The sequence below is a fragment of the Myotis daubentonii genome, chromosome 9 (assembly GCF_963259705.1).
Source record: "Myotis daubentonii chromosome 9, mMyoDau2.1, whole genome shotgun sequence".
Taxonomy (NCBI): Eukaryota; Metazoa; Chordata; class Mammalia; order Chiroptera; family Vespertilionidae; genus Myotis; species Myotis daubentonii.
In genome coordinates, this window is record NC_081848.1 from 51,241,503 (window position 1) to 51,269,213 (window position 27,711).

General features: G+C 41.4%; 1 protein-coding gene and 1 long non-coding RNA gene across 4 annotated transcripts in view; one reads left to right on the top strand and one right to left on the bottom strand.

The window, feature by feature from the left end:
• The window catches only part of LOC132240980 (uncharacterized), a 91,438-nt gene that overhangs the window by 56,000 nt on the left and 7,727 nt on the right, over positions 1 to 27,711 (bottom strand). The window lies entirely within an intron of this gene.
• On the top strand, positions 22,506 to 22,824 carry LOC132240978 (hematopoietic cell signal transducer-like). Its single transcript, XM_059708942.1, has one exon. It carries the CDS (start codon positions 22,506 to 22,508, stop codon positions 22,731 to 22,733), a length of 228 nt encoding a protein of 75 aa, XP_059564925.1. The 3' UTR covers positions 22,734 to 22,824.

A 27,711-nucleotide genomic window follows, 5' to 3' on the forward strand; every position in this document is an offset into this window, starting at 1 on the left:
TGTTTATTCATTCAACTATTTATTCGTTCATTTGATAATTACCCACTCTGGGTCAAGCACTATGATAATCAACAAAGATTCAGCATGTACCATAGGTGATAGAGAAATATGATTTGTTACAGTGGAGTTGGCTTCGACATTTCATTAAATAATAATTTTAAGTGGAAACAGAACAAAAAGATCAAGAAAACTCAGAGAGCCCAATGAAAGTATTCCCTTTTGGTGTCTGAGTATTTGTATAGGTTGTTTTGAAATTCAGAGCCAGTTCATTCTTTTTAAATTATCATTATTATTTTTTATTTATTTTTCTTCTTTTTTATTTTTTATTTTAGAGCCAGTTCATTCTAAATGTCTTTAAGTCACTTGCTTGGGATGTAGATCTAGTTCCACATTGGCTGTGGCAATAGTACGTATGGAGGTGACATCCCAACGCCTAGAAAATCCAGTAAAGGGAGATTCACATACTGAAGATAACATGCTGCACATTCCCCACTGAATACTCTTATGAGGCATTCTGTGGCAATACTTGTGATGATTAAACCAACAGGAAAGCAATAAAAATTCAATACGAAATTTATTTTTTCTCATTTTGTTAGTCCGTAAGGACAAGCAGGTATTGTTCATCCATCATTCAAAAACCATTTTGGGTGGGTTATTTAGAAAAGGATTTTTAAAAAGTATTGGTGACATTTGCAGAAAGGGACTTCTGGGCATTGTCAAAGCACTCAGCGTTAAACTACTTCTTTTAATTATGAGTAATTTTGCTTTGAGTGCACAGTTTCTCTTTTCCTGATACAGGTATACGACCAATAATATTTACACACTAATTGGTGTGAGCATGATCATTTGGGGGGCTGTGAGTCAAATGGAACCAAATTATTACTGAGGAATTTTCCAGAGATAACTGGGCAAGAGCTAGAAAACAATGAAAGGAACTCAACGAGTTCGCAAGTATGTCATGGAACTAAAACAATTACCTATGCGCAGGAAAAGAAATGAAAAGAGGAGTTTATTAAATGCCTAGTTGTGCCAATAAACAAGACTGACATGTTTTCATAATTTTACATGAAACGAAAGAAGGGGATGGAGAGGAGACATGAGTCAGCCCATTTCCTGTGTTGGCCTACACAAGTTCCTCTCAGCCGGGTATCTCGTTTGATTTCAGAGATCTTGGAAATGGAGGGAAGAGGGAAGCTCTCATTCTTCTGGAGATACCAGAAGAAGCATCCTACCACTGTCTCTTTGAGTAAAGGGTGCTTGAATTGTGCATACAAACTCCAAAAGTAGCTATATGCCTTGACCAAAACATAATTGTCCTAGAATAACTGCATAAATATTGAAGTGATGAAAAGTTTAAAATATTAGCAACCGCTGTATTATTCCCCCAGGATAATCCAGCATCATTTTCCATGTGTAAAGGCTCTGCAGTGGATCAGTCTATTGGTCAAGTCTATGTTGAGCTCTTTGGGAATGCACAATAGAAACCAATTCCTCAGAGAGCTTACAATCAAATAGAAAGATTAATAAAAAATAAAAAAGTACAAATTGATTATTACAGAATGGTTATGAAAATATAAAGTGTACCATAGGGAATATAGTCAGTAATATCTCAATAAAGACAATATAAATAAATAGGTAAATAAGTAAATAAATAAATAAATATAAACAAACTGCTGAAAAGCAAAGGGAAAGAGGAAAATACAAGCAAATAAAGGGCAAAAAGGCACATTATCCTCCAAGAAAAAAACAAAACAAAACTCAATTGCCTTTTCAGCAGAAATTATGGAAGACACAAGGCAGTGAAAGATATCCTCATAATTTTGAAATTTTAAAGAAATTTGCCAACTTAGAAATATATCCCTCAAAATTAAGGTAAACATTGTTCAATAAACAAAAGCTGACAAATTTTGTCACTAGAGACTTGCACTACAAAAAAACCCTCAAGGGAATTCTTCAGACTGAATATAAATGACCCTAGAATGAACCATGAAACTAAAGGAAGAAAGAAAGACCACTGGAAAGGATTGATATGTAGATAATATAAATGATATTTACTGTTTAGAAAAATAATACAATAATGTAACCGTAAGTACTAATAAATATATGACAACAATAGCATAAAAATGAGTAGATGAATGTAATTAAACTGTGTAAATTTATTGCATTGTTCAGAAAAATGGCAAGAATATTAATTTAAGATAGACTTTAATAAATCAGGAGATATATTGTTACTTATTTGGTAACTACTAATTAAATACTGAAAGAATATATGACTCAAAAGCTAATAGAAGAAAAAGGGTAAAAATTAAAATATTCTATTGATCCCAAAAGGGGCAAGGAAGGAGCAATAAATAAAGAAATAGACTAAACAAATAGAAAATAAATAGAATATGGTAGACTTAAACTTAATTATATTACTAAGTATATACATTAAACATAAATTAAAAAGACTGTAGCTAAAAGATTAATATTAAAAGACTGGATTTTTCAAGGGCCAAATATAAGTTGTTTATATAAAAACACTTTTAACTATAAAGGTAAGGTATATTAAAAGAAAAAAGAAAAAAAAAGATATTAAGATGCAAATACTAATCCAAAGAAAGTGGATACATATAAATACATATTGTACATATGTATAGACAGAAATGTAGATATAGACATATCCTAATATATAAAAACCCAGGGTCCGTAACATCCAAAACAACCAAAGGCTCGACCCACTGGAAGTCAGTCCTACAGCCATGGCAACCCAGCACTGACTGCCACCGCTGCAGGTGCGGCGACCCAGCACTGACTGCCAAGGGGGCTATGGATCAGGCCTGAAGAGAGGCCTGGAGAGAGAAGCAGGGTCTGATCTGTAGCCTCCATGGCAGCCCCTGCCTCTCTCATTCTCTCCGGGATTGGCCAGAAGCCGCACCTCTCTTTCTCTACAGGCCTCCACGGGGGCTGCTAATCAGCCCCAACTCTCTGATCAGGCCCAGAGATAGGCCTGAAGATGTTGACTGGCATAGAAACTGACCAATCAGAACCAAATCTGGGTGAAGTGCCAGAAGCCAATGGCTGCCTAGGGGGTGGAACTTTTGACACTACTGGCATAGAAACTGACCAATCAGAACCAAATCTGGGTGAACTGCGAGGAGCCAATGGCTGCCTAGGAGGTGGAGCTTCTGATGCTGACTGGAATAGAAACTGACCAATCAGAACCTAATCTGGGTGAAATGAGAAGGCAGAACCTAAGGTGGGGGCTGAGGAGGGATTTTAAGAGCAACAGCTATTTGGTGTAAGGTGTAAGAAAGTGGTTCAATATTTTAATGACTGGTTTGGCAATAAAGTGCATATGGCTGGCTATCAGTCCAGATATAGGGATTATGTATTTTTGTCTGCCAAGAGCATCTTCTCCTGCTGAAAAAGGCTTTCCCTCCAATTTAAGCAATTCTATCCTATATAATCTATCTATACTAATAAAAGGGTAATATGTTAATTAGACTGGGTTAATCAGCCATCTTTTGGACATCTGACTTCCTTCTGGACAAAGCCATGGTGGTGAGGGCTGAGGCAGAGGCAGTTGGGGCGATCAGTCTGGCAGATGAGGGCAGTTGGGGGTGAGATCAGGCTGGCAGGGAAGGGCAGTTGGGGGCGAGATCAGGCTGGCAGGGAAGAGCCATTGGAGGCGAGATCAGGCCGGCAGGGGAGGGCAATTGGGAGCGATCAGGCCGGCAGGGGAGGGCAGTTGGGGGTGATCAGGCCAGCACGGGAGAGCAGTTGGGGACAAGATCAGGCCAGCAAGGGAGGGCCATTGGGGGCGAGATCAGGCTGGCAGGGGAGGGTAGTTGGGGTCAACTAGACTGGCAGGGGAGGGCAGTTAGGGGTTATCAGGCAGGCAGGCAGAGGCAGTTAGGGGTGATCAGGCAGGCAGGCAGAGAGGTTAGGGGTGATCAGGAAGGCAGGCAGGCAGAGGCAGTTAGGGGAGATCAGGCAAGCAGACAAGCCGTTAGGAGCCAGCGGTCCCAGATTGTGAGAGGGATATCTGACTGCTGGTTTAGATCCAATCCCTGTGGATCTCCCAAGGGGTCCCCGATTAGAGAGGGTGCAGGCTGGGCTGAGGGAAACCCCCCCCCCCAGCACAAATTTCGTGCACTGGGCCACTAGTAGATATCATAAAATAGGACTCTAAAGAAAAATATTACTAAAGGTAAAGAGGAAATTTCCTACATAAAAAGAAAAGCAGGAGGATTAAATTACTCTAAAACATGCACACACCTAATAACACAGTTTCAGAATATTTAAAGCAAAAGTTAATAGAACTAAAAGGAGAACTACACAAATCCACAATTACAGTTGAAAATTTTAACAAGTATCTTTTAAGAAGTTATAGAACAGCAGACAAAATCTCAGTAAGGATATAAAAGATTTGAAATGTACTATTAACCACTTTGACCTTATAAACATTTATAGAATAGCGCACTGAATAGCTGCACAATGGGCATTATTTTCAAATGCTGATGGAGCATACACCCAAACAGACCACATGGTGAGTCATAAAGCAAGTCTGAACACATTTCAAAAAATTGAAGTAATATGGAATAGTGCTTCTCAAACTTTAGCCAGCATAGATATTAACCAGGATCTTGACCAAATGTATATTTTGAATTTCCATCAAACTCCCAAATAATGATGGTGTAGGACTCATGAACCACACTTTGAATAGCAAGAATATAGATTATATTCACTGATAAGAGTCAATATAGAATTTAACTCAATTTTTCAAAAGATTATTAGAAAATGCCCAGAGATCTGAAAATTAAGCACTCACTTAAAGAGCCCATGGATCAGAAATTATGATAAACATCTAAAAATATTTTGAACTAAATTACAGCAAAATAACACTACACACAGAAAATTATAGGTAACAACTAAGCACTGACCAGAGAGAATTTTAAAATGTATGTATTACCAAAAAAAAAAAAGTTGAAAATAAATTATGAAAACTTCAAACTTTTGAGGCTAGTAAAAAAACAGGAAATCAACCCAAATAAAGTAGAAAGAAGTCAATAATAAAGATAAGAGCATAAATTAATAAAATGGGAAGCAAACATATAGTAGAGAAACAGCAAAGTCTAAAGTTCTTTAAAATTTTTAAGTCAATGAATACATAGAAAGATTAATGAAAAAATTAGAAAGAGCACAAACTATAAATTTTAAGAATTCTATAGATCCTATACAATACAAAGATGTTAGGAATGACTTTATAGCAATTAATTTGACAACTATAGTACAATGAAGAGCTTCCTGTACAAAATTGAAATGAGAAATAGACATTTTGAACAGTTCCATATCTATCAAAGTTGTATTTGTAATTTTAAAACATTCTCCAGAAAAAACCCCAGGTGTAAATGTTTTCACTCTTAAATTCTTCTAAATACATAGTAAAGAAATATTACTCATTTTCTAAAAATTCCTGGAGATCATTAAAATTTGAGTATACTTCTCAACTCATTTAATGAATCAGCATAATCTTGATACCAAAATCTGAAAAGGACATTACAAGAAAGGAAAATTATATATCACTATCTCTCAGAAATTCAATAATAATTCTACACAAAATAATAACAAACTGAATTCAGGGATATGTAAAAAGGATAATCATAAAATAGGATCAATTGGACTTGTTCCAGAAATGCAAGTGTATTAGTTATCTGTTATTGCATAATAAATGATCTCAATACTTAATGGTTGAAACAAATGTCTTTATTATCTCACTAGAGGCCTGGTGCACAAAATTTGTGCACAGGAGGGGTGTCCTTCAGCCTGGCCTGCACCCTCTCCAATCTGGGACCCCTTGGGCATCCGTCTGCAGTTGGACATCCCTCTCACAATCTGGGACTGCTTGCTCGTAACTGCTTGCCTGCCTGCCTGCCTGATTGCCCCTAACCGCTTCTGCTTGCCAGCCTGATCACCCCCTAACCGCTCCCCTGCTGGCCTGATTGACGCCTAACTGCCCTCCCCTGCTGGCCTGATGGCCCCCAACTGCCCTCCCGTGCTGTGACCCGCCTCCTCCACACAAGGCGGCGAAGACTCCGGGACTGACCTCCTCCACTACGCAGAGCCACGGGAACTCCAGACCTCACTGTGCGGAGCAGCCGCTGGGCCCCACCTCCACAGTGCACGTGGCCATCTTGTGACGGCCATCTTGTGACAATGTGAGGGCGTGATGCCACCTAGGCTATTATTAGTATAGATAGTTACTATGGCTCAGAAGTTTGAGGGTTGCTCAGATGCATAGATTTGGATCTCAGAGTTTCTCATAAGGTTGCGGTCAAGATGTCAGTGGAGATTTGATGGAGACCAGATAATCTTCTTCAAAGATGGCTTGTTTATATGGTTGGTGGCAAGAGGCCTTAGTTCCTTGCCATGTGGGAAAGGACATGAAAAAGGCCCCATATTTCATGATTCCATTTATATAGAACTTCTAGAAATAACAAAATTATACATACAGAAAACATTACAGAGGTTGCCTACAGTCTATAATAAGAATAGAAATGAAGAGCAAAGGAGAACAAGGGAACTTTTTGGGTGAAAGTTTGTGGTAATAGTCCCACAACAGGGAACATTCTACAGCTCCTCAAACTGTATATTTGAAATGGGTGAATTTGAGATATGTAAATTGTGCTTCAATAAATGTGTTAAAAACCAATCAATATAATTCACCATATTAAGAAAATAAATGAGAATTATAGCAGTTGTCTCAACAGATGCAGAAAAAGTATTGGATAAAATTTAGCACCTATAAATGATACCATCTCATAGCAGATTAAGAATAGAAAAAAATCTCCTTAATTGGATAAAGAAGTTGAGAGAGAGAGAGAAAGAGAGAGAGAGAGAGAGAGAGAGAGAGAGAGAGAATATATTAAAGCTAAAACTAAAAAACACTAACACCAAACGTTGTTGAGGATATGCAGCATTTGGAACTCATATATTGCTAGTGGTAATGGACAACACCATTTCCACTCTTATAAACTCTTTTGTTCCTCAAGCAGTTTCTTATATAGATTTAATCTATAACCAACAGGTCCTGTCCTAGGTATTATCCCAACAGCAACTAAAACTTAGATCCACAAAAGGATTTGTATGGGAATGTTTATAGTAGCTTTATTTATTATACCCCCCAAACTAGAGAGAGCTTAAATCTTCATCAAATAAGAGAATAAATAAAAATTTATGGTATAGTGAACATATTTTGCTGAACAAATAATCCAAACACAAAAGAACATGTGCTCTACAATTCCATGTATGTGAAATTTCAGAACAGGCAAAACTGAAACCATGACAGAAATCAGAATAATGGTTGCCTATATGCTGTGTGTAGTGACTAAAAAAAGGCAAGATAAAATTTTTTGGGGGGGGGGTGTTATAAAATGTTTTCAATCTTTATTAGGGTACTGTATATATGAGTATATTAAAATTCATTTAATTATATACTTAAGATGTGTATATTTTTCTCTATATAAATTTTACTTTGATTTAAAAGGCTTTAAAAACATTTTATTTAAACATTTGTTAAATTCCTCAATCATAATCAAAAGTAAATTAATTTACCTCTTCATATAAGTGGTCTGAGGTGACCTGAAAATAGTTCACTATTCACTTGATCCAGAAAAACCCACAAATCATGCAAATCAAGAGTTTCAAATCTTTGTGTTAAGAACACTTGTGAAACTGCCCAGGCAATCAAGGGTATGCATATCTGAAAAACCACCAAGTAGCTGAAGGATGTCACTTTAAAGAAGCAATGTGTACCATTCCATTGTTACAATGGTGAAGTTGTGTGCCAGGCCAAACAGTGGGGCTGGACGCAAGGTTGATGGTCGGCCCATAAAGAGTGCTGAAGTTTTCCTACACATGCTTAACAATGCAGAGAATAATGCTGAACTTAAGGGTGTAGCTGTAGATTCTCTGGTCATTGAGCTCATCCAAGTGAACAAAGCTCCCAAGATACATTGCAGAACTTACAGAGCTCATGGGCAGACTGACCCACACATGCACTCTCCCGGCTACATTGAGAGAATCCTTACTGAAAAAGAGCAGATTGTTCCTCAAGCAGAAGAGGAGTTTGCACAGAAGATAAAGATATCCCAGAAGAAACTGAAGAAACAAAAACTTATGGTCCAAGAGTAAATTCAGCATCAAATAAATACTAATAAAAGTAAAAGCAGAATGTTAGTTGTCTTTATTAGTAAATACTATATTTCAAGTGTCCTCACAAGTAGGTCTTTAAATATATATATGTATGTGTGTGTGTATGTATGTATATATATATATATATATATATATATATATATATATATATATATATATATATATATGTATTTCAGGGAGGGAGAGAGAGATAGAAACATCAATGATAAGAATCATTGATCAGCTGCCTCCTGCATGCCCCTTACTGGGGATCAAGCCCACAACCCAGGCATGTACCCTTGACCTGAATCAAACCTGGGACCCTTCAGTCTACAGGCAGAAGCTCTATCCACTGAGCAAAACCAGCTAAGGCACAAGCAGGTCTTAAAAACATTTGTGGGGGTAAAAAAATATTGAAAAAATTGATTCTGTATTGGCACATGAAACACACAAACACACCCCAAAAAATCTATAGTTGAAATCCTACTCAAAAGTGAAATAGTGAATGTTTTCCCACTGGTTTAAGAAATAAGGTGCCACTTTTATATAGTTTTGTACTGGAGATTCTGCCCAAAGGCAAGAAAAACCAATACACATAAATAGTAGTAAAGAAGAAAAAAAGTAAAGTTGTTTTAATTCATGAAAACATGATTGAGCATATAGAAAATAAAAAAGAATCTACAGAAAAATTACTGAACTTATTAATTTAGCAAGTTGCTATATACAAAGTCAATGTCAAAAACAATTTTATTCTACATCCCAATAAATATTTAGAAAATAAAATTAAAGAATACTATTTGCAAACAAAAGCATCAAAGACAGAATAAATCTAATGAAAGATATTTAAGAACTCTACATATAATATATTGCTGAGAAGAATTTAAAACATATAAATAGATTCAATATTCAAAACTTAATTTATGTAATCTAGCTTATTAACGGGTCAATAAAGAAAAAACACAGTACCAAAATAATTGCTGCAAAAACAAACATTTGACAAAATTCACTTCCTTTGTGTATAAAAACACTGCGCAAATTAGAAATAAAGGGGACCTTCCTCATCTTGATAAAGAGCATCTATAAGAAACTGTATAGTTAATATCATACTTGATTGGCTGCCTCCTGCATGTCCCCTAATGGGGATCAAGCCCACAACCCAGGCATGTGCCCTTGACCAGAATTGAACCTGGGACCCTTCAGTCCACAGGCTGATGCTCTATCCACTAAGCCAAACCAGCTAGGTCTGAATTCTTTCCCTCTAAATTCAAAAACAAGAAAAGAATATTCACTCTTCGGAGAAACCAAGATGGCAGCATAGGTAAACACCTGAATTTGCTGCCTCATACAACCACTTCAAAACTACAACTAAAAGACAAAACAGACATCCAGAACCACAGGAAGGCTGGCTAAGTGGAAATTCTACAACTAGAAGGAAAGAGAAAAGCACACTGAGACACAGAGGAGGTGCGGAAGTAAAGAGCAGAGGTACGGAGGCACATGCAGAAAGGACTGGCAACGGAGGACGGCAGTGTCTTTTTCAATTGGGAGGGAGTCACAAGCTCCCAACTGCTCTGAACTCCAGTTCCGGGCGAGTCTCTGGGGACCCAGACTCATACGGGGAGAAACTGGACTGTCTGGCAGCAGGCGGAACTCAAGGGTGGCTTTCTCTCAGAGCTGCTTGCAGCGATTACCGCCAGACACTGAGACAGGACACTGAGACCCAGGGGCCTCTTAGGGCAAGACTGAGGATCAGCCATAGCTGTTTGCTCCTCCCTGTTAATTCCCTGAGACCCCGCCCCACCCAAGCTGCTAGCAGAGGCTTTTGCATATGAATGGGCTGGCCCTTTGAGATCTAAAATTGCCTAACAAACTGCAGCTGGGTCAGAGAGACCCAGAACATCCAAAAGAAGGCCCAAGGCCCCACAGAAGCTTGCATTACTTCACAGCTGGGCCTCATCTGGGTACCACCAAACCCCAACAAGGAAGAGGAATCTGCAGATCTCTCCATAGCTCCTGCTGGGTAGCCTCAGGCAGAGGCTAAATTAGCACCTCCTTAGCGATCCAAGAGCCCGGGACCATCCAGATTACAACTCCTCAGATCCATAAGGGACACACTCAGGGGGCAGACTCAGTGAGCACCAAAGACCCACTGAAGCAAGTCTTTCCCCAGAAGGGTGTCTCCAGCACAGAAGTTCTCCCACTGTAGACACAGCTGATTCTCACAGCCAATTGGCCTGGAGGTCAATTCCTCCCAGTGATACCAACAACAATCAAGGCTTAACTACAACAAGACTGTGCACACAGCCCACAAAAGGGTGCATCAAGAGTGTCCACCTCAGGTAACTGGGGAGGCTGAGCCACTGGGCCCTATAAGACACCTAGCACACAAAGCCACTCTGCCAACACAGGGAAGCAGCCAAAATGCGGAGACAAATAAACAGATCACAAATGACAGAAATGGAGGAAAGCAAACGACTGGATACAGAGTTCAAAACCAGTTATAAGGTTTTTCAAGAATTTTCTAGAAACGCCTGATAAATTTAATGAGACCCTCGAGGATATGAAACAGGACCAACTAGAAATTAAGCATACACTGACTGAAATGAAGAATAATATACAGAGATCCAACAGCAGACAAGAGGATCCCAAGAATCAAGTCAAAGATTTGAAATACAAAGAAGCAAAAAACACCCAACTGGAAAAGCAAAATGAAAAAAGAATCCAAAAATACAAAGATAGTGTAAGGAGACTCTGGGACAACTTCAAGCGTACCAACATCCGAATTATAGGGGTGCCAGAAGAAGAAAAAGAGCAAGATATTGAAAACCTATTTGAAGAAATAATGACAGAAAACTTCTCCTACCTGGTGAAAGAAATAGACTTACAAGTCCAGAAAGTGCAGAGAACCCCAAACAAAAGGAATCCAAAGAGGATCACACCAAGACACATCATAATTAAAATGCCAAGGGCAAAAGACAAAGAGAGAATCTTAAAAGCAGCAAGAGAAAGAAACTCAGTTACTTACAAGGGAATACCCAAACGACTGTCAGCTGATTTCTCAACAGAAACTTTGCAGAAGGGAGTGGCAAGAAATATTCAAAGTGATGAATAGCAAGAACCTACAACCAAGATTACTTTATCCAGCAAAGCTATCATTCAGAATTGACGGTCAGATAAAGAGCTTCACTGATAAGAAAAAGCTAAAGGAGTTCATCACCACCGAACCAGTATTATATGAAATGCTGAAAGGTATTCTTTAAGAAGAGGAAGAAGAAAAAGGTAAAGATAAAAATTATGAACAACAAATAAATACCTATCAACAAGTGAATCTAAAAATCAAGTGAATAAAATATCTGATGAACAGAGTAAACTGGTGAATATAATAGAATCAGGAGAATAGAAAGGGAGTGGACTGACAATTCTTGGGAGGGAAAGGGGTGTGGAGGGTGTGGGAAGAGACTGGACAAAAATCGTACACCTATGGATGAGGACAGTAGGGGGGTAAGGGCAGAGGGTGGGGTGGGAACTGGGTGGAGGGGAGCTATGGGGGGAAAAAAGAGGAACAACTGTAATAATCTGAACAATAAAGATTTATTTTTTTAAAAAAAGAATATTCACTCTTACTGTTCTTGTTCAACATAGTACTGGAAGGGCTAGTCAGCACAACAAGGCAATAAAAGGCACGCAACTTGGAAAGGAAGAAATAAAACTGTCCCCATTTTCAGATGACATGATGATCTATACAGAAAATCCAAAGGAATCTTCACAAAAAGTCAACCTCCTAAAATTAATAAGTGAGCTCAGCAAGGCCACGGGATGCAAGATCAACATGCAAAAATCAATTGTATTTCTATAGACCAGAAATGAACAAATAAAAATGAAATTACAAACAGCATTGCCCTAGCTGGTTTGGCTCAGTGGAGAGAGCGTCAGCCTGCAGACTGAAGGGTCCCAGGTTCGATTCTGGTCAAGGTCACTTGCCAGGGTTGTGGGCTCGATCCCCAGTAGGGGTTGTGCAAGAGGCAGCTGATCAATGATTCTCTCTCATCATTATTGTCTCTACCTCTCTCTCCCTCTTCCTTCCTCTCTGAAATCAATAAAAAACAAACAAAAACAGCATCAATTACAATGACTCAGAAGGAAAATATAATAAATTGAAGCTCATTAAATATTTCCTATCAAATCACAACACTGAGTGAGTGAAAATGCAAGCCACAGGCATGGAAAAGATAAGGGATTATATATATATCCATCACAGGAATCCTCTATAGAATCTATTACATAATCTGGCAAATCACTAAGTAAAAGTTTAAATGACTTCCATAAAAAAATAAACTAAAATGTAAACAAGCTCACAAAAGAGGATTACAAAATTTCTAGTAAATGAATGAAAAGTTGTACAGAATCATCAATAATCTGATAAATGAAAATTAAAACCATAATCAGATACTACTATACCCCCCCTCCAAAAAATACAGTGAATACAAGTGTTAATACTAATGTGGAGTAACTGGAATGCTCATACATTATTGAGAAAGTTTAAATTTGTACAACCCCTATGGAAAGCTGTTTGAAAGAAAGTGTCCATTAAATCTGAATAAAGTTAGACTCCAGGACCTAGCAATTCAATCCCTGAGTATATACCCAACAGAAACAATTGCTTATATCCATCAAAAACATGCCCAAGAATATTCAAAGCAAGATTATTCAAAATATACCCTAACCACAAAGCACATTAATGTACATTGACGGTGAAATAGATAAATAAATTCTAGTTTTCTATACAATGGAATTCTACATAGCAATGAAAGCATACTAATTATTGCTTAATGCAGTAAAATGGATAAGTCTTTGAGACATAATGCTGAACTAACAAACAGACACAAAAGAAGAAATCTTGTAAGGTTCCATATTGGTGACATTTAAGAACAGGCAAAAATAATCAATAATGATTGACATCAGTATAGTGGTTACATTTTGAGGATATTGACAGGGAAGGGGTATAAAATATACTTCTGAAGTACTAAAAATATTCTAATATTCTATATCAGGGGTGGGCAAACTTTTTGACTCGAGGGCCACAATGGGTTCTTAAACTGGACCGGAGGGCTGGAACAAAAGCATGGATGGAGTGTTTGTGTGACCTAATATAAATTCAAAGTAAACATCATTACATAAAAGGGCACGGTCTTTTTTATTTTTAGTTTTATTCATTTCAAACCGGCCGGATCTGGCCAGTGGGCCGTAGTTTGCCCACAGCTGTTCTATATTCTGATCCAAGTGGTCTTTAGAAAGGTTATGTATAGGTAAAACTTCATTTTAGCTGTAAAATTAAGATTTTGTGTACTTTATGGTATAGTTACAATAGGGGAAAAAAAATCCCTCCCACACTAATCTACATATATCTACAGTAATTGAAACCATGTAGCATTTGTGTAAGAATACATCAACAGATTAGCGTTCTATGATAAAGAACTCAGAAATAGATTCACAAATATGAAATTAATATTATAAAGTGACGCTGACATACCAGTAAGTAACACAAGAACTATTTAACTATGTGTTATTGGGACAGAAAGTGGTTGTTTGGGAAAAAATTAACTTGAGTACTTGCTTTACACACCAAATGAATTTTGGATAGATCAAATATTTAAATATAAAAACTAAAACTATATATAATAAGGATAGGGCAAAAGTAGGTTTATAGTTGTGAGTATATGAAACACAGAGTTTATTATTGTATTACTATTATTATATTACTAGAGGCCCGGTGCACAAAAATTTGTGCACTCGGAAGGGGGGGGTTTCCTCAGCCCGGCCTGTGCCCTCTCGCAGTCTGGGACCCCTTGGGAGAAAACGACCTGCTGGCTTAGGCCTGCTCCCGGGTGGCAGAGGGCAGGTCCAATCCCTAGGTGCAGCCCCTGGTCGGGCTCAGAGCAGGGCCGATTGGGGAGTTGGGGCGTCTTCCCCTATCATGCACAGAGCAGGGCAGATTGGGAGGTTGCGATGCCACCCTCAGTCACGCTCAGAGTAGGGCCGATTGGGGGATTGGGGCACTGCCACTTGTCACACTCAAGGCAGGGTAGATGGGGAGGTTGCGGCGCCACCCCCTGTCACGCACAGAGCAGGGCCGATCAGGGGGTTGAGGAGCTCCCCCCTGTCACTCACAGAGCAGGGCCCGTGGGGGGGGGGGCGCCGCCCTCTATCACCCACAGAGATGGGCCGATCAGGTGGTTGGGGCGCCGCCACTCTCACACTCAGGGCAGGGCCGATGGGGAGGTTATGGCTCTACCCCGTCACACACAGAGCAGGGCCCGTGGGGGGTGGGGAGTTGGGGCGCCGCACCCTGTCACACACAGAGCCGCAGGGCGATCAGGGGGTTTGGGCGCTGCCCCTGTCACGCTGATCCCGGTGCCGGGAGGCCTCGCGGCTCTGCTGATCCCAGTGCTGGGAGGCATATTATCCTTTTACTATATAGAATAGAGGCCTGGTGCACGTGTGGGGGTCGGCTGGTTTGCCCTGAAGGGTGTCCTGGATCAGGGTGGGGGTCCCCACTGGGGTGCCTGGCCAGTCTGGGTGAGGGGCTGATTGCTGTTTTCAGGCTGGGACTGATGCTCCCAACTGCTCCTTTTTTTCTTTTTTCTTTTTTTTATTCTGGGCCAGCTTTAGCTCTGAGGCTCCAGCTCTTAGGCCTCCGCTGCTGAAAGCAGGTATCTGGTTTGTTTAGGTTCTATAATCGAAACTCTGTATCAACTCCAGTTCTGAGATCCCAGCCGGATGAAAGCTGGTTTCTGGGGTTTTGTTTAGCTTTTATATTTGTTACAATGTTTCTTAAACTGCAAGCTCAGAGGCCAGCAAGGCAGGCGGGGAACGTTGCAGTCCTCCGTCACTGAAGCAAGCAAGCCTCATGTTCAGTTTAAGCTGTCTGGTTGCCGGCCGCCATCTTGGCTGGGAGTTAATTTGCATATTGCCCTGATTAGCCAATGGGAAGGGTAGCGGTTGTACACCAATTACCATGTTTCTCTTTTATTAGATAGGACTAGAGGCCCGGTGCACAAAAATTTGTGCACTCAGGGGGAAGGGGGGGTCCCTCAGCCCGGCCTGTGCCCTCTGGCAGTCTGGGACCCCTCGGGAGATAACGACCTGCTGGCTTAGGCCTGCTCCCGGGTGGCAGAGGGCAGGCCCAATCCCTAGGTGCAGCCCCTGGTCGGACTCAGAGCAGGGCCGATTGGGGAGTTGGGGCGCCGCCCTGTCATGCACAGAGCAGGGCAGATTGGGAGGTTGTGATGCCACCCTCAGTCACAATCAGGGTAGGGCCGATTGGGGGGTTGGGGCACCGCCCCCTGTCACACTCAAGGCAGGATTGATGGGGAGGTTATGGCTCTATCCCATCACACACAGAGCAGGCCCCGTGGGGGGTGGGGGGGGTTGGGGAGCTCCCCCCTATCAGGCACAGAGCAGGGCTGCTCAGGGTGTTGGGGCCCCACCCCCTGTCACACACTGAGCCGCAGGGCGATCAGGGGGTTTGGGCGCTGCCCCCTGTCATGCTGATCCCGGTGCCGGGAGGCATATTACCCTTTTACTATATAGGGTAGAGGCCTGGTGCATGGGTGGGGCCGGCTGGTTTGCCCTGAAGGGTGTCCTGGATCAGGGTGGGGGTCCCCACTGGGTGCCTGGCCAGTCTGGGTGAGGGGCTGAGAGCTGTTTTCAGGCTGGGGGTGACTGAAGTTCCCAACCGCTCCTTTTTTTTTTTTTTTTTTTATTCTGGGCCAGCTTTACCTTGAGGCTTGGCTCCAGCTCTTAGGCCTCAGCGGCTGAAAGTAGGTTTCTGGCCTTTGCTTACAATGTTGCGAATCTGCTGGCTGAAGTCCGGCGGTATTTGTTACAATGTTTCTTAAACTGCCCGCTCAGAGGCCTGCAGCCGCAGGCAGGGAACGTTGGTTTCCTCCAACGATCCTCCGTCACTGAGGCAAGCAAGCCTCATGTTAGTTTCAAGCTGCCTGGCTGCCGGCCGCCATCTTGGCTGACAGTTAATTTGCATATCTCGCTGATTAGCCAATGAAAGGGGTAGCAGTCATATGCCAATTACCATGTTTCTCTTTTATTAGTGTAGATAATATATAAAACTACATATAGTTATATATGTGTGTGTGTATATATATGTGTGTATATATATACATACACATACAGGGTGGGGAAAAAGTAGGTTTATAGTTGCTCATATGGAAAACAATACAATAATACATCCTATCTAATAATAGACAAACATGGTAATTGACCGTACCTTCACTACACCTCCCATTGGCTAATCAGCACGATATGCAAATTAACCACCAACAAAGATGGCGGCTAATTTGCATACTGCAGGCAGGGTGGGACAGCGCCATCCCGCCTGCCCTATCACCATCTGGGTCTGCTATCTGCGACCCGGGGTGGTGGGTGTCTGTGTGCGTCCTGTTTGTGACTCGACCCGGGGCAGTGCCCCAACCCCCGGATCGGCCCTGCTGTGTGCGTGACCCGAGGAGGTGGGGCAGGCACTGAGGGATCGGGCCTGCCATCTGCCACTCGGGGAGCGGGCCTAAGCCAGCAGGTGGTTTATCTCCTGAGGGGTTCCAGACTGTGAGAGGGCACAAATGGGGCTAAGGGACACCCCCCTCCCCCCGCTCTCCCGCCAGTGTACAAATCTTTGTGCACCGGGCCTCTAGTAAATAAATAATAATACAAGAATAAACTCTTGCCCTAGCCAGTTTGGTTCAGTGGATAGAGCATTGGCCTGCAGACTGAAGAGTCCTGGGTTCAATTCTGGTCAAGGGCACGTACCTTGGTTGCAGGCTCTAGGTCAGTGGTTCTCAACCTTCTGGCCCTTTAAATACAGTTCCTCATGTTGTGACCCCAACCATAAAATTATTTTCGTTGCTACTTCATAACTGTAATGTTGCTACTGTTATGAATTGTAATGTAAATATCTGATATGCAGGATGGTCTTAAGGTGACCCCTGTGAAAGGGTCGTTTGACCGCCAAAGGGTTGTGACCCACAGGTTGAGACCTGCTGCTCTAGGGCATGTGCAGGAGGCAACCAATTGATGTTTCTCTCACGTCAATATTTCTCTCTGTCTTTCTATCTCTGTTCAATTCTCTCTAAAAATCAATGGAAAAATACCTCAGGTTAGGATTTAAAAAAAAAGTTGAAAAACAGATCCTATATAATAAAAGCCTAATATGCAACTTGCCCCCTTGACCGGGAATTCGACCAGGGGGTGGGGCCAGCAGTGGTGGCAGGCAGCCAGGGGCAAGGAGGTGCCCTAGCCTGCAGCCAGCAGCTGCTAGGGACTCTACCCGTGCACGAATTTTATGCACTGGGCCTCTAGTATATAATAAACTAATTTTAAAAAAGAATAAACTGTTTTGTGTACTCATAACTGTAAATCTACATTTGCCCCACCCTTTATGTATATGTGTGTGTGCGTGTGTGTATGTATAAAATCTTAGGACATATGAACTTGTCCCCCACCTTATATGGTATTGTAATCCAGTATCTTAATTGTGGTCAGTATTCCTTCACAAATTGGGCAATATACTGTGTGTGTGTGTATGTGTGTGTGTGTGTGTTTGTGTGTGTATGTAATATATATATATATATATATATATATATATATATATATATATATATATATATATATATATAATCTCCCACGTTCAAAGGCTGTTAAATAGTGTTGTTTACCCATATCTTCAGAAAAAAATCACTTCTACTGTTATGGTAAGCAACTTGCTTCCCTATTTATAATGGTCTGGCCCTCTAGCAACTTCAGCACGAAATTATAGCTAATTTGCCTACAAACATCAGGTGGTCATAATAATCTGGTCACTCAGTGTATTTTTAAATGTTATGCAATGTTTGCTTAGAGTTGCTGACATATTTATAAATATGTTCATCATTTCTTCATGCTCCTTAGATTTCCATATGGGTTCATTTTCCTTTTGGCTGAGGTACATCCCTTAAAAGGTCCTTTAGTGAATGTCTGTGATCTCATATTTGTATCTGTCTGAAGTTTTTAATAATTTCTAACCCATATAATATTTATACATGCTTTAGAATTGTAGTTTATTTTCCCTCAGCACAATGAAGATGGTATTCTACCGTCTTCTAGCTTCCATCAGATTGCTGTTGAGAAGTCAGAGAGCAATCAGTATTGCTCCTTGATAGGTGATGTGTCTTTGGTCTCTGGATGCTTTAAATATCTTATCTCTTTTCCTTTGGTGTTCCTCAGTTATGTGATGATGTGTCTAGATATGGCTTTTGTTTTTATTTATCCTGCTTGGGATTTATTCGAATTCCTGAATTTAAAGATGTGTGTTTTCAACACTTCTGGAAAATTATGTTAGTAAGAAGTTGAATATTGTTTTCCTATTTTATTATCTGTTTTTAAATAGTTTTATTGATATGTAATTTATACACCATAAAGCTCATTTGTATAAAGTGTTTAGTTCCATGGTTTTTAGTATATTTGGAGTTGTGCATCTTGACTATGGTCTAATTTTAAAACACTTTACCCCACCCCCACCCCCAAAGAATCCTTGTACCTATTACCAGTCACTTCCCATTTCTATCCCACCTGTTCCTGTCTATTCTTAGAAAATCACTAATTTACTTTCTTTTCCTATAGATCTGCCTATTTGGACATTTCCAATAAGTAGAATCCTACAATATGTGATCATTTGTTAGTGGCTTATTTCACTTGCCATAATTTTTTTATTATTTTGATTTATTTCAGAGAAGGAAGAGGGAGAGATAGAAACATCTATGACGAGAGAGAATCATTGATTGGTTGCCTCTTGTACGACCCCTACTGGGGAGTGAACCCGCAACCCAGGCATGTGCCTTGGCCAGGAATCAGACTGAGATCTCCTGGTTCATAGGTTGATGCTCAACCACTGAGCCACACTTACTGGGCCACTTGCCATATACTTTTAAGATTCATTCATACTAGTATTGTAGTATATAGCTGTACTTTCTTTCTATTGCCAGATACTAGTAATATTCTATTTTATGGATATACCACATTTTATTCATCCATTCATCATTTGGGTTGTTTCCACTTTTAGCTGTTGTGAATATGCTGCTGTGAACATTTGTGTATAGATATAGGTTTACATTTCTGTTGTGTAAATAACAAACAGTGAAATTTTAGGTCATATGCTAACTCTATGTTTAAGATTTTGAGGAATTGTCAAACTGTTTTCCAAAATCACTATATCATTTACATTCCCACCAGCAATGTATGAGGGTTCCAATTTTCCCACCCCCATTATCTCTTTTAGGAGCTATGACTAGACATATGCTAGACCTTCTCACTACTGGGATGCCCATTGTGACGTTCTTTTGAGTTTATAAAGCTATTGTAATAATCATAACTTGCATGCTTTTTCCATACAAACAACTGTAAACTTACTTTTGCCCACCCCTGTATATCCACCATCTATACTAATAAAAGCCGAGGTGGTCCTCGCACCCTTGTGCGACATCGTCACAAGATGGCCACCACAAGATGACCACCACAAGATGGCCACCATAAAATGGCCACACGCACAGCGGAGGTGGGGCCCGGCAGCCAGGAGGCAGGTCCCAGCAGGGGAGGGCAATTGTGGGTGATCAGGCCAGCAGGGGAGGGCAGTTGGGGCGATCAGGCTGGCAGGGGAGCGGTTAGGAGCCAGCGGTCCCAGATTGTGAGAGGGTACAGGTGGGGTTGAAGGACACCCCCCCCCCATGAATGAATTTTGTGCACCGGGCCTCTAGTATCTTATATCCTCTCGTATTTTCAGTCTCTTTATATTCCATATAAATACATTCAATCTATCATCCAGTTTACTAATCCTGTCTTCAGTGGTAGAATCTATCTTCAGTGGTGGAACCCATTTTTCAAAATTTTGTGTTTTTTTTTTTACTTTCAACTACTAAAAATTTAATTTTGAGAATTTCTATGTAAACTTTTCTCCGTTTTTGTCAAGTTATTCATACTCATTACTTCGCTTGTCTTATATTTATTTAAACATATTGTATTAGTCATCTCAGAATGCCATAACAAAATACCACAGACTAGATGGCTTAAAACACAGAAATGTATTTTCTCATAGCCCAGAGGCTGGAAGTCCAAGATCAGGATACCAGAATGGTCAGGTTCTTGGTGAGAGCTCTCTTCCTGGCTTCCAGATGGCACCTCCCCAGAGAGTCCTCAGATGGTGGAGAGAAGGCAAGCTCTCTGGGTCTTTTCTCATAGGCACTAATCCAGTCAGGGCCCCATCTTTATGACTTCATTTAACCCAAATTACTTCCTTACTCCAAATACTGTCACACTGGGGCTTGAATCTATACTAGTAAGTTCTAGGGCAGGGGTGGGCAACCCCTGGCACGCGTGCCAAACATGGCACGCCAGTAACTTTTGCTGGCACGCGAAACCCTCTCTTATAATCTTGCATTTACAATTTTTTTCTTAATATTGACTTTTTTATTTTTCAGATAAATTCAGTGTAGGTGCATCTTAGATAAATAAATAATTTTACATAACATGTATACATTAAAAAATAAACGTACTTTTCATCATCATATACTGTGTTTTTGTCGCTCGAATGAATTTTATTATTTCTTCAAGGTTCTTCACATATGTACACCTTAAGAGATATCAAGTAGGCATAACATGTTCTCAAAAAATTAGGGTTGGCACGCAGAAGAATTTGGAGTCAGAGATTTTGCTGGTTTTGGCACGCACTCACAAAAAGGTTGCCCACCCTGTTCTAGGGCGACCCAATTCAGTCCATTGCACATATTAAACTTAGTGACATCCAAGTCTGTGTCTTATATTAGTAGTCTAGTATCTGAATGCATAAAGGCTCTATTCTGACTTCTGTTTTTTTTTGTTTGTTTTTCTGCTGGTTCTCACAGATGATGCCTAGCCTCTTAGTATGTTTTGTGATTTTGTTTTATAGTGAGTTGCTCATTTTTGCTGGAATTTCATCTGGAGGAATTCTTGAAGGCCTGGATTGAGTTTGAATTTGTTCAGGGAAGATTTACATTTTTACCTCTGGGCCAACTAGAGGCCTCACACCAGGGGGTCACTTTAAATAACATCATCAGCTTGCATTTTTCTCTTCACAAAACTCTGTAAATCCATGTGACGTCGGGTTGTGGTTACAGATTTTCAGATGATTCTTTTTTGCAACATCCAGTACCAGCAAGACATGCATGCAAGTTTTTCTTGCTGTCTCCTTTTCTCCAGTGAAATTGTTTTTCTCACTCATCTTACACTGAGGGTTGGGTCCCAGCTTTGTGGAAGGGTCTCACATTTGATTCCTTGTTTTTGTAGCCCCCAGATTTGCCTTCTGTTCGGCATGCCCCACATAGCGTATTAAGGTAAGTTCTCCAGTGTTGGCTGAAAACCTCAGAGAAAAAGGCAAATGTAGAGGTTGCTTGTCTCCCAAGGTTCATGATTGCACTTCAGGCTCTGTGAATTCTTTATGGTCTTTCCAGTTCAGAGAGACTTTTAGAATGCTGTGTGTGTGTGTGTGTGTGTTTGTGTGTGTGCTTTAACTGACATTCTTACCATTTAATTAGAAAAGTATGGCGAATTATTAGACTAATGGTCCCCAATGAGGTATACCTCCGTGTTGGTGCTCCTTTGCAATGCAACCTTGCTACTCTAGCTCCTGCTATCTAAAAGTGAGGTCTGTTTCCCCACTCCTTGATCTGGGCTGGGCTGTGACTTGCTTTGACAATAGAATGTGGTGTAGGTGACTTACGAGGCCTTTGGCTTTTGCTTTCCTTGAACATTTCCGCCATCATGTGAAGAAGTCCTAGATGGAAGATCACATGACAGAGGTGGAACCATTGAAGCCACCCCAGCTGAGACCTCAGACACGTGAGAGAGGACGTGTGAGAATGGCTATTCTCCACCCAGCCCGCCAACTGAAATCAGCCACATGAGTGAGCTCAGATGAGATAAGCAGAATCTCTCAGCCAATTGTGAGAGATAATAAATTATTTTTGTTTTAAGCCACTACATTTTGGGGTTGTTTGTTACACACCAATAGGAAACTGATACAAAGGGACATTTGGGATATCTAATCTCCCATATTGCTGGAAAAGGATGTTCCCAGTGTGGAAGGTAGGAACCTAAAAGGAGTAAAGAGGGCATCCATGTTGGGAGGAGGAAGGAAGTGGTAAAACAGAAATTATTTACAGCAAGGGGATTGATGAAATCATATATTAAGAATAATGGGAGAGCCTTTCTAGACTAAATCTCTTTGCCTGCCCCCTTCCAGCCCCCAGCCCGCCATGATCCCTCCAGGCAACATCCTGCTTCTACTTTTGCTCCCAGTGGCTGCTGCTCAGATAACTCCACATTCCTGTTCAGGATGTGGGCCACTCCCGTCAGGCCCTGTAGCTGCTGATGCTGTGGTGTCTCTGCTAATCCTGGTGGTGGTGTTTATGTGTGCCAGCCCATGTGACACACCCATCCAAGAAGATGGCAAAGTCTACATCAACACGCCTGGCAAGAGCTGACCCCTGTAACTGGGACCTCTGACTTCTGACCCTCTCATCCTGGATTGTGTGCGGTGGCACAGGAAACCTACTCAATAAAGCAACTGAAATACCTCTAAAAAAAAAAAAAAAAAAGAATAATGGGAGTTAATTTTCTCACTGTTGGAAAAGGGAGTTATAAATATGGAAACAAGAAAACTAATATCCAAGGACATTTCCCTGGAACTCATGGTTATATATATATCAACACTAATAAAAGAGAAAAATGGTAATTGGCGTACGAGCTACCCTTTTCATTGGCTAATCACGGCTATATGCAAATTAACTGCCAACTAAGATTGGCAGTTAACTGCCAACAAGATGGCGGTTAATTTGCATATGTAGGCACAATGCAGGGAGGCGAAAGGGAAAGCAGGAAGAAGCCCCCTGCCACTGACAGTGATCAGAAACCCAGGGGGGAGATAAGGGCTGGGGGGCAGGGCAAAGGCGGCCCTGCTCTGTGGGCCCTGCTCTGTGTGTGACGGGGTAGAGCCATAACCTCCCCATCGGCCCTGCCCTGAGTGTGACAGTGGAGGCGCCCCAACCCCCTGATCAGCCCTGCTCTGTGGGTGATAGAGGGCAGCGCCCCAACCCCCTGATCCGCCCTGCTCTGTGTGTGACAGGGGTCAGTGCCCCAACTCCCCTATCGGCCCTACTCTGTGAGTGACAGGGGTGAGCTCCTCAACCCCCTGATCGGCCCTGCTCTGTGCATGACAGGGTGGCGCCGCAACCTCCCCATCGACCCTGCCTTGAGTATGACGGGGCGGTGTCCCAACCCCCCAATCGGCCCTACCCTGAGCGTGACTGAGGGTGGCATCGCAACCTCCCAGTCCGCCCTGCTGTGTGCATGACAGGGGGCAGCACCCCAACTCCCCAATCGGCCCTGCTCTGAGCCCGACCAGGGGCTGCACCTAGGGATTGGGCCTGCCCTCTGCCACTTGGGAGCAGGCCTAAGCCAGCAGGTCGTTATCTCCAGAGGGGTCCCAGACTGCGAGAGGGCACAGGCCGGGCTGTGGGATCCCCCCGACCCCCCCCCCCCCCCGAGTGCACAAATTTTTGTGCACCGAGAGAGAGAGAGAGAGAGAGAGAGAGAGAGAAAATAGAAGTTATATATAAGTAGATAAATATATCACCTAAATCTTCCTATTAAGATATACTTAATAGGAAGTATAGCACCCCAAAAGCAATGAGCATACCTAACATCCAGATCTTCACTTCTAAAAACCATTCTTCACTAAAAGAAATCATGTCTCTTTGGTGAAATGGCTAATTACAAGCTCTGGCCAAGGAAAATATCAGATGTGTTGGGAACATTTTTTCAGTGTTAGAAAGTTGCAAATTGCTCATAAAATGATAGAAATGTATCAAAAGGACATAGAAACTAATTGAAGGGGCTCTAACTAGCCAAATATGGCATGATTTGATCATCAAAAAATAATGATAATAATGGGTTATAATTCATTTAATAAAATAGGAGTCTAAGCATCCATATAGATTTTTTTTAAATTAATGAATAAAGTGAAAGTTTGGTAAGACACAGTATAGTTACATGGTATCAAAGTTACTCCCCACAAATTATTAATTACATACACAGACAAATAGAGTGATTTTACATGGAGAAGCATGGCAGACACCACCTTAATCAAGTGATCTAACTTTTCATCAGCAATAAGGTAACAAATTAAAATGATACATGATGTATAGAATGCAATCAGAACACAGCTTAAGCATTGTGGTGTGCCTGCCAAAGATGGGTAGCTTGTAGCTAACCATGAGGAAGCAAACAGATCTCTATTAGTTAGCTATTGCTGTGTGAAAAATTACCCCCAAACTTTGAGGATTAAAATAGCATTTATTAGGGTAAAGGGAATCAAATATATGGTGATGGAAGGAGATTTGACTTTGGGTGGTAAACCCACAATACAATATACAGATGATGTGTTATAGAATTGTATACCTGAAACTTATATAATTTGATTAGCCAATGCCCCCCCAGCTCCCAATAAATGTAATTTAAAAATTAAAAAAGTAGCAGTATTTATTATCTTTCACAGTTTCTGTGGCTCAGGAATTTGGGATCAGCTTGGAGGGCAGCTCTGGCTTATGTTCCTGAGGTTGCAGGAAAGCCCACTTTCAAAGTGGCTTACCCTCATGACCAATGGTTCTCAACCTTGTCTGCATATTAGAATCACCTGGGAATCTTTTTAAAATCCTGATCTCCGGGCCTCATCCTCCGGAAATTCTGTTTCTTTGTTACTAATGTTGTGGCCCCACCCCAAAACCAAGAAACAGAATTTCCAGAGGATGAGGCCCAGAAATCAGGATTTTAAAAAGATTCCCAGGTGGTTCTAAGGTGCAGCCAAGGTTGAGAACCACTGCTCTAGACACATACCGTCACTTCTTCACTAGTCTCCTGGCCATGTCACTTCTGGTTCAGAGTGGGAGGGGACTACACCGAAGGGTGTGAATACCGGGAGGAGAGAATCATTGCCGACCATCTTGGAGTTTAACTACCACAAACCCCAATTAAGGGACAAAATTACTGACCTGTGATTTTCCAAAGCATTAAAATCACAAAAGTTAAGCAAATGCTGACGTACCGACTCATATTAAAGGTGACTAAAGAGACATCACTAAATTCAACACATAATTTGGGACTGGATCCTTTGCTATAAAGGCCACTATTAGGTAATTGAGGAAACCTGAATGAGGTTAGAGGCTCAAAGGTCAGTGTTAATTTCCTAATTAAAATGGCTGTACGAGGCTGTAAGGCACACCTCACTTTATTGTGCTTTGCTTTATTGAGCTTCACAGATGTTGTGTTTTTTACAAATTGAAGGTGAGACTCTCCATCGGCAGAAAGATTCTGACTTGCTCTGTTGCGACACTTGCTTTATTGAGGAGGTCTGGAACCAAACCTGCAATTTCTCCAAGGTAGGCATGTATACTGGAATTTTCTTATTTGAAGTAAAGACACAATAAAAATTTGGGAGTGATAGGGTATCGTGTTTCAACTTCCTCTCATTTTTTTCTGAATATCTCAGATGTTGGAAGAAAAACACACATAGCTTTAAACCCAAAGAAATAATTTAAACTACTTAAAAACACAGATGCTTAGGGGTTTTGATATTACAATTCCTTAACCCACATTATTTTAACGGGCCTTCTTTTAAAAAGTCACTGTACCTTAAAACTTGAGAAGCACAGAAAAAGCCAAAGGAAATATCTATAGCATTCTGGCAGGTAGCTTTCTGGTCCTTGTTCTGTGCATACATGTATATTCACATACCCTTTTTAAAAACGAATTATAAATATGATATCCTGTTGCTTAGATCTTTATCATGAACCTTTCCTTAGGTCAATAATGTTCTTCTACAGTGTAAAGAGAGACCACTTACCCGCTTTCATACATCAAGTCAACAATGAGGCTGAGGTCCAGGACTAGGTTTGCCTGCCTCCAAAGCCTGTATCTTTTCTCCCTGTACCAACTCCACTCTCTGCCCCAAGCAGGAACACACACACACACACACACATACACACACACACCCCACAACTTTTTTTTTAACCACCAAAATGTACCAACAATGACAACAACGCTTGTCATCTCTGCAGCTTTTCCTAGTTCCTGGCACCTGTTCATACCCATAGCTCCAGGATCTTCCAAAGAGGTATATTACGTTTTAATGTGCCACCTTCATCCTCAGGTCATTTACATAGCAAATAGCTGTGACAGTCTCCATTTCAGAATATTCTTTCCAGGAGGCTTATTTAAAAGAGTACTGCCTGGTTTACTCCTGGCCCCTCCATAAGTGATGATGGGATACGTCAGTGAATGAGTCAATCCACCAATATTTGAATATCCACTGTGCACAAGATTCTGCATCTAAGAGCTCTTAGGAGTGCAAAGATATGCATGCTCATTCCTTCCCAGGAAGCACCCTGAAATTCAGCTAGGGAGAGAAGGTAACTATCCATACACAATACATAGTAGCCCCAGGTGGTCTGTGCTCAGTGTGGGAGTCAGAGAAATACCATGGGCTTTCATTACCAGAAAGACTTCATTGAGAAGGAGCCACTTGAGCTCAGCCCCCAAAGATGCAGGGGATGTGCATGGAGCAAGTATTTCCGGCAAAAGAAATGGTATTAATAAAGATGCAGGCACATGAATGTTTTAGACATGTGTGGTGGCTGGTGAAGAGATGTGTGGTTAGATGACAAAGAGAAAGATGGGTAAGAAGTTAGGTCAGAAACCGACTGTGGAGAGACCTGAATGCCTTACCCAGAACAAGTTTTATTAAATGGGAAGCAACTGATTTGGATGAGAGCCAGGACCTACGTGGGGAATGAGGATGTAGAGCCTTTCTGCAGACAGCTCCCCAAAGGCAACTGGTAGGGATGTGAAGGGGAAGATGGGATGGTGGCCCCTAAAGGGTCAATTAAAGTTGTTAATATCGTTGGGCAAGCTGTGCATACCTGAAGGCTGAAGAGAGTGCTGGTGGAGAGAAAGATGGAATATGATGGAGAGAGAGAATAATGTGCAAAGCAAGTTCTCCAGGGAGGTGAAGGGACATAGAATCTGGAACACATGTTGATGGAGAAGTTGGGGGAGGGGTGCCATTGAGAAGGCGGGAAATCGCATACTATGATACGGGAGAGACAGCAACCAGCCTGAGTATAGAGATGGAATGGTTTGAAGCAGAGAAAGGGGTAAGACATGTGTTGTTCCAGGCTAGGGTAGGCTCAGTGGGTTCAGGACAGCAGGCAAGGAGAGGTCTGGTCTGGAGAGTGATGTGATTATTTAAAATGAGGTTGAAAGAGGAAGGAATTGAGAAGTACTAGTTGGTAGTTTCAAAAGAGGCACAGGGATATAAGAGAAAGCACAGGAAATATAGTCAACGATGTTGTGGTGACTATCTAGGGTGCCAGGTGGGCACTTGAATTATTAGAGGGAACACTATGC